Here is a 7,461-nt window from a genome sequence, read left to right on the forward strand (position 1 = left end):
ATTCCCATTTGAGAATTATCAACAAAATCCACACACAAAAAAAGGAAATTTTCAAGAAAATGACTTCAAATTCTAGCACTACTATTCATAGCTGCCCCATAAAAACGGTGGTCATTTTGGTTCAAGAGAACCGTTCTTTTGACCACATGTTGGGTTGGATGAAGTCCCTCAACCCGGAAATCAACGGTGTTATCGGTACAGAGTCAAACCCAATCTCCACGTCGATTCCAACTCCAACCGGGTTCAATTCGGTGACCGGTCAATCTACGTTGACCTGCACCCAGTCATTCCATCCAAGATATTTACGAGCAAATTTTTGGAGAACCATGGAGCGAAGCCTCAGCAGCAAAAAAGTTGCCTCCAATGATGGATGGCTTCGTTCAAAATGCAGCGAGGCAAGAGAAACCAAAAAACGCGACGGTGACAATGACAGAGGCGGTTATGAATGGGTTTAAACCGGATTTGGTACCCATTTACAAGGAGTTAGTTAAAGAGTTTGCGGTTTGTGATCGTTGGTTCGCTTCGGTTCCCGCATCAACCCAACCAAACCGGCTCTATGTGCATTCGGCCACGTCACATGGCTTAACTAGCAATGACACAAATAAGCTCATTGGAGGGTTACCTCAAAAGACCATATTTGATTCTTTGGACGAAAGTGGTTTCAATTTTGGGATCTATTATCAACAACCACCATCCACCCTTTTCTACAGGTTTGTTCATTTCCATTTTCGTACCTTATAATATCTTGTATCAAATTTGATTGCCTTTGTAATATAGATTAACGTCCATTTTAATGAAGTGAAAATTAGTTTTTTTTCTATAAGCAAAAATTTAGAGAGAAACTTGGTTTTAGAAAATCTTTTTAAAAGCTAGATTAAACATTAGTTCATGCTAGCTAATACTATACTCTTATTTCGCTGACAAATAATTCTATTAATCACTTTCAGGAGTCTTAGGAAGCTGAAATACATAGATAAATTTCATGAATACGGGTTAACATTCAAGAAGCATTGTGAAGAAGGGAAATTACCAAACTACGTGGTGATAGAACAAAGATTTTTCGACTTGTTATCAATACCTGGAAATGACGATCATCCATCTCACGATGTAGGAGAAGGACAAAAATTTATAAAAGAAGTGTATGAAACATTAAGAGGCAGTCCGCAATGGAATGAAATGTTGTTTGTGATTACTTACGATGAACATGGAGGATTTTACGATCACGTGCCAATGCCGGTGGACGGAGTTCCTAGTCCAGATGACATTGTTGGTCCTGAGCCATTCAAGTTTAAGTTTGATAGGCTTGGTGTTAGGGTTCCAACCATCTTTATTTCTCCATGGATTGAGCCAGGAAAAGGTAAGAATAAGATGCATATTCATGCAAACTAAAATAGTTCTTACACTCATTATTATTACACAGATTAATCATAACATGGTTACATTATACAGTATTGCATGAACCTTCTGGACCATTTCCAACATCACAATATGAGCATTCATCTATACCAGCAACTGTGAAGAAGATATTCAATCTCCCTGAATTTTTGACAAAGAGGGATGCATGGGCTGGAACATTTGAGGGCCTTCTAACTTTAAGCAGTCCACGAACTGATTGTCCAGGTAAAATATCAATATTTGTTCTTTATGTTCTTCACCTTTCTTCTACTGTGACTATATTGTATTTTTATAATTTTATATACCTTTTGGGTGTGAAGTAAAAATAGTATTTTACTATACTATATTCTAATGCATAAGAAATTATCTAATATATGTGTGTTGTTTGAGCTTATAATAAATAAAATGTTACCTCAATTCATGTTGGATCAGACTGCTCTAAAGTAAGCAACTTACTTTAGAGTGTTGAATAAAGTCGATCAATTCTGTTTTCAGTGATTATAGTGTCTATCATTAATCAATTATTGATATTACATGTACGTGAATAACAAATTCGACCATCCATCGTGTTTCTTGACTATTTAAGTGTTCATTGTGCAGAAAAACTGCCCGAACCAATTAAGCTGCGTGAAGCTGCTGCTAAAGAAGAAGCCAAGTTGAGTGAATTTCAGGAAGAATTGGTACTAATGGCAGCTACTCTAAATGGGGATCATAGAAAGAGTATATATCCCGAGAAGTTGATCGAGAACATGTGTGTTTCAGAAGCAGTTAAATATGTTGAGGATGCATTCAATACATTCTTGAATGAGTGTGAGAAAGCAAAGCAAAATGGAGCTGATGGTTGTGAAATTGTTGATTGTGCTAATACATGCAGTACACCACCCAATTCCAAAAATTTCTTTCACAAGATGTTGTCTTGTATAACCTGTGATCGGTGGTGAATAATCAACTTTGCACATAATTTATTTATGAAACAAGTGCTTATAATTGGCAATATTGTCAATGAAACTACCCTGAATAAGAAGTTTATATTCACCTTCCAATAATGAATGAAGAAGTATATATACAATAATTGTAAAGCTGAACTCCCTATATGATGCATATAAATTGCTTTTATTTGTATACAAGTTTTGATTACAAGTCTAGTCAGCTAGAGCGCGCGGCCACAAATAATTCTTGCCACTTCTGAGCATCATTTCCAGGACCTTCACCCTGAAACATATGCATTTCAGCATGAATAATAAACAAATCTTAAAAATATTAAGAATTTTACGGTTTTGATTCTATAATGGGATTTTGGATCGCATATACTTAACACATCCATGTATAACTATATATACCTAAAAACAAAATTACCACTGAAAGTTTACCTCAACAGAGTTAACTTCGTATATTTGGTTTTCAGTGACTTCTAGATCTAGTGCCTGTACGCAAGCTTCAGCAACCACAATTCTACTGGCTTCACCCACTAGTTTATCTCCTGAAAGCCGTCACAAAATTTCTAACACTTTAAGCAAAAACACTTTTAGAAAAGGTATAAACTATCATATAAAATTATGCGATGAACATTATTGGCATACCTTGACCTATAAGCACTGCTCGCCGTTGCCCAGCTGTTGCTTTGAGTAATGTATTGAGATCATAAGACGTGTATGGTCCATCTGTCAACCTTCCAGGTCTAAAATGCATTTTAAATATATGAGGAGATTTCGGGAACATTCAACATTTTGGTTATCAATGTAACAATATCTGCAACATTTTCATCTTACCTAATTATAGTATATGGAAAGCCAGAATTCTGAAGAAATTCCTCCCCCATCTTCTTGTACTTCAAGACACCAAATAGGTTCATAATGCTACGTGAAAAATGAAGATTAACAAGTCTATGAGAGAAGTCCATTTATCAACATAGTTTACATAGTTTTTTTTTTTTCACTTAATGAAACCGAATCTTAAATCAAGAAAGGCCAACAAGTAGCATGGTAGTAACCATACGTAGTGAAACCGAATCTTAAATCAATAAATGCCAACAAAAACAAGTATCAGCTAATTCTTCCATTAAGGTCACACTAGATGCTGGAATAAAGAGTTTATAGCCGATCATGGATAGGCTACACTAAAGTTTAAACTGAGAACTAATTATTAGGTATGCTTACCTCCATGGCAATTCATTACACTTGGTCACACCTATTGATGATACAAGAATAACTCTTTTCACTGAGGAAGGCAACACAGATACTAGATTCTTCACTCCCACCCAATCTTCAAATAAATAAAAATAGTCGAAATCAAAATATTGAGATGTGCTTGAAAAGTTGACGATTAAGGAATTTTCCACACACGAAACTATATATTTCAATTTAGCTATGAAACCGAAATCTGCAATATATATGCAGAATGTGATTCTTACCAACTCTTTCTGGTGTATTTTCATCATCCCACCGCCTTGAAGGAAAAGCTGTTGTTCCTGTGCAGCAAATCACATGAGTGACTCCCTACAAGGATAATCAAAGAGAAAGAAACAAAAAATATTACCAATTTACCATATATTCTCTTGGTTGGATGAAATGATGAATCCAAATAAAAACAATACTGATGAAACAAGTATCAGTTATGTATTTGTCAGGTGCATTGAAGAGTTTACCTCAAACATGGATGGATCCAAATCATCATGCTTCCTTGTGTCTCCTTTGAATACCTATCATATTCAAGAGCTCTTTAAGAAAATATATTGAGAATGAATGACATAAAATTGAGCCACAAAGCTTTTTCTTCCTTGGTGGTACCACAAAAGCAATTAAGGGCCTTTTTGTTAAAAAAATAAAAAATATCAATATGCTCTCTGTTCTTACTTGCAATCACAAAATTGTCATCTGATTTTTGTATTTATATGTGAAAATAACGAAACAGAAACAGAAATTTTTCCCTAAACCGAACAAGTCCTAGACTTACACTGTCTGTTAACTATAGTGTAGATGTCGTGATATACCTGCAGTTTCTCTTCATCTTGTTCACCAAACAGTGTCTTGGCTTTCTCAAGATCCCTAAGTATCAAGCGCAACTTAATATTCCGCTGAAGCAGTGATGCTACAACTAGCTGCCCTGAATATTAAGTCAAGTCAACTGATTCACAAACTCCCCGAATCAAAACTATTGGCATAGATTATGTATGCACTTCCACATTTTACAGTTGTTTTCTGAATGCATAAAATAACACTAAAAAGGAATTCCTTATTCCACAATGACAATACGACATATTACCAACAAGGTTGTTAATACTATTCATCAACAATATTAAGTTGAGTCTATGTCACACAAGCTAGTATAGCTCACATGTCCTTGGATCGTAACTAGACTCTGATACCATATGAAAGTAAACGATGAGAGAAGATGAGTGAAACATTTGTCATTGATCTCAACGGAATTATTGAATAATGAATGAAACACGTCTTATTTACAAGATCAAAAAGTTGAACTAAAACAAACAAACTGAAACAGAAATCTAACCAACTGTAACAGATTGCCAGCAACTAACTACTAACTGATATAACTGATCTAACATAAAGTCAACATAATAAACAACACCCACCGAAATATTTTTATAATTAGTAAAAAAGTCAGCAACCACTAAAGGCCTCTATAAATTAGCTTATTAGAGCTTATCCACTAACATAGATACTAGTGATACTTTTTGGGATAACTTATGAACACAGCTTATCACATGTTTATGAGCTGCTTTCAGCTTAGTTCCATAAGCTCCTTAGGGTAACTTATGAAAACAACTTATAAATTATACAAAAACAGTTTGACTTTATTCTAACCTGTGTTATTGAAAGAGCTTATTCATAAGCACTTATGCTATAAGTTGCAAAATAAGTTGTTTATCCAAACATGGCATAAATGTTTGATACCTATTTCAATCTTCAAATATTTATTGAGATTTCTCAAAAATCCTGACCAGGACTCCCCAGAGTAAAAAATCCCAACGGCCACTGCAGTATGCTAGTTCAAGCCATTGGATACAAATCAGATGGCTCAAGGACTCAAGGTAAATTGGTCTCAAGTCTCAACCATTTGATTTTAATCATCGTAAATGCATCTAGAGTGACTAATCATTCTATTTTTTCTACTGAGTTAAACAATATGTAAATATTTCGGTATGAAACATTAAGAACCTGTTTGGATTGAGCACAAACACTTGTGATACTGGTTTGGAGAATTTATGAAAATCGCTCATGACATGTACATAAGATGTTTTCAGCTTATTTTTATAAGCTATTGAAGATAACTTATGAAAGAACTTATTACACATACGAAAACAATTTAACTTTTGTTTATCTTCTGTTATAGAAACAGCTTATTCATAAGCGCTTATAATTTAAGCTGCAAATTAAGTTGTTTATCCAAACACGGTGAGCCTAAAGCAAATTCAAAATCAAACTAATTTCACTCAAGGAGATAACAACATGTTTGATTTCAGAAAACAAGTTATATTTTAAAATTTGAATTACAAATGAAAGAGAAGGAAGAAGAATGAATGAATGGTTACCAACACCGCCTGAACCACCAAGAACAAGGACAAGTTTGGAGGATGATGATGAGGGAATGTTTTGGTTGTTCTCAATGAGAGGTTTCTGTGAGTCAGTGGAAACAGCTTTTGAGTAAACGCGCTTATAATTGAAAGCACGTTTAGAAGTAGAAGATTGGGAGATTGGATTGTTGTAATTAGGGAGTTTGGTGAGGAAGAGTTGATGATTAGAAGAAGATGAAGAAGAAGAAAGAGAGTGAAACTGAAGGAAAACAGTAGAAGCCATTATTCAACTTACACAAGTACACAACACACAAAATCTAGTTACTTACGTTCTACATAGTACACTTCAACTCCAACCTTAATTAAGCACCACATGTTTTTTATTTTCCACTAATAAATGCTGACCTCATAACTCACGTGTCATTCTTAAGAGTAAAATCTCATTTTCCTCCTTCATTATTTTCTTACAATTCAATTTCATCTCTGAAAAATAATTAATACACCTGACATTTTTAATCTAAAGATAAATTAGTCTTTAGAGTTCATTATAATACAAACACTAATTTATTTTTAGTATGAAAATGTCAATCGCTAGTTTTAGTATTATTTTTAAAAGAAATGTTAACAAATGACCTTAGAACATTTGTTTAGAAGTTTAAAGTAAAAAATTTATTTTAAAAATTATGCACATTGAAACAATAAAATGTAACTTTTTTTCCCATAAAATTTATCAATTATTTCTATTTTTGAATTCTTATAAAATTTATAAATTATTTTTATTTTTGAATCCTTAATAAAAACAACAATTTTTAATTTTATCTTAAAAATTGGGTTAGAGACACCGAAACACTTGTTAGTATAACTTTATTTTTCATCATAAACTAAATTGAGAAAATTGTGAGTTGCTAAAATATGTTTTCTCTTTTTTATAATAGTGATGGTTATGAAATTATTATTTTTTTGACGTTAAAGACAATTTCATTAATGAAAGTCGGCAATAAATCAAATGCCGAGACCGAAATACAAGGCGGAGTTTCTTCAATCCATATGCAATCTAAATTCTTAAGAGCATATTTTGCTAAAAAAATGAGCACATTGGTTGGCTTCACACCTAACATGTGAAAAATTTAAACTACGAAAATTACCCTTAAAACTAATTCAATCTTGAATAATTGATCCAACATAGTTTGGAGATTGTTGGTGAGCATTCAACGCTAAAACCACATTAGAAGCATCGATTCTCGCTATAAGATTCGAAAAAACATGTCTTTTGCAAATTCCAAACCCTTCCGCATTGCTAAAGCTTCGCAACCTCTAAATCTGGTGATGAAAAGACTTGCCAAAGAACTAGCCCCAACGACAACACCTTCATTATCTCTCACCACAGCACCAATACCCCACTTATCACCCTCTATCGGACTGCCGCATCAACATTAAGCTTATAGAAATCACTAAAAGGAGGTGTCCAATGAACATCGTATATTGGCAAAATTGGACCTCCACTTAGAGTCTCCACCAACACCGTACTAGCACTC

The 7,461-nt window shown here is 33.9% G+C and overlaps 1 protein-coding gene and 1 pseudogene across 2 annotated transcripts; one reads left to right on the top strand and one right to left on the bottom strand.

Moving 5' to 3' along the window:
- Window positions 1-2,522, top strand: LOC146896573 (non-specific phospholipase C4-like; annotated as a pseudogene). The gene is made up of 4 exons (XR_015023441.1): window positions 1-710; window positions 948-1,357; window positions 1,450-1,620; window positions 1,996-2,522. The product of XR_015023441.1 is annotated as a non-specific phospholipase C4-like (transcript).
- On the bottom strand, window positions 2,357-6,236 carry LOC146896574 (NAD(P)-binding Rossmann-fold superfamily protein). Its single transcript, XM_085737591.1, has 9 exons — window positions 5,945-6,236; window positions 4,385-4,497; window positions 4,040-4,093; window positions 3,806-3,890; window positions 3,552-3,657; window positions 3,165-3,251; window positions 2,976-3,073; window positions 2,766-2,875; window positions 2,357-2,607 (listed from the first exon to the last, which is right to left on the bottom strand). Exons 1-9 carry the CDS (start codon window positions 6,207-6,209, stop codon window positions 2,542-2,544), a joined length of 984 nt encoding a protein of 327 aa, XP_085593717.1. The 5' UTR covers window positions 6,210-6,236; the 3' UTR covers window positions 2,357-2,541.
- Between the last annotated feature and the right edge of the window lie 1,225 nt (window positions 6,237-7,461).

Source organism: Medicago sativa, chromosome 8 (genome assembly GCF_051527215.1).
Source record: "Medicago sativa cultivar Bolivia chromosome 8, Bolivia_mono, whole genome shotgun sequence".
NCBI lineage: Eukaryota > Viridiplantae > Streptophyta > Magnoliopsida > Fabales > Fabaceae > Medicago > Medicago sativa.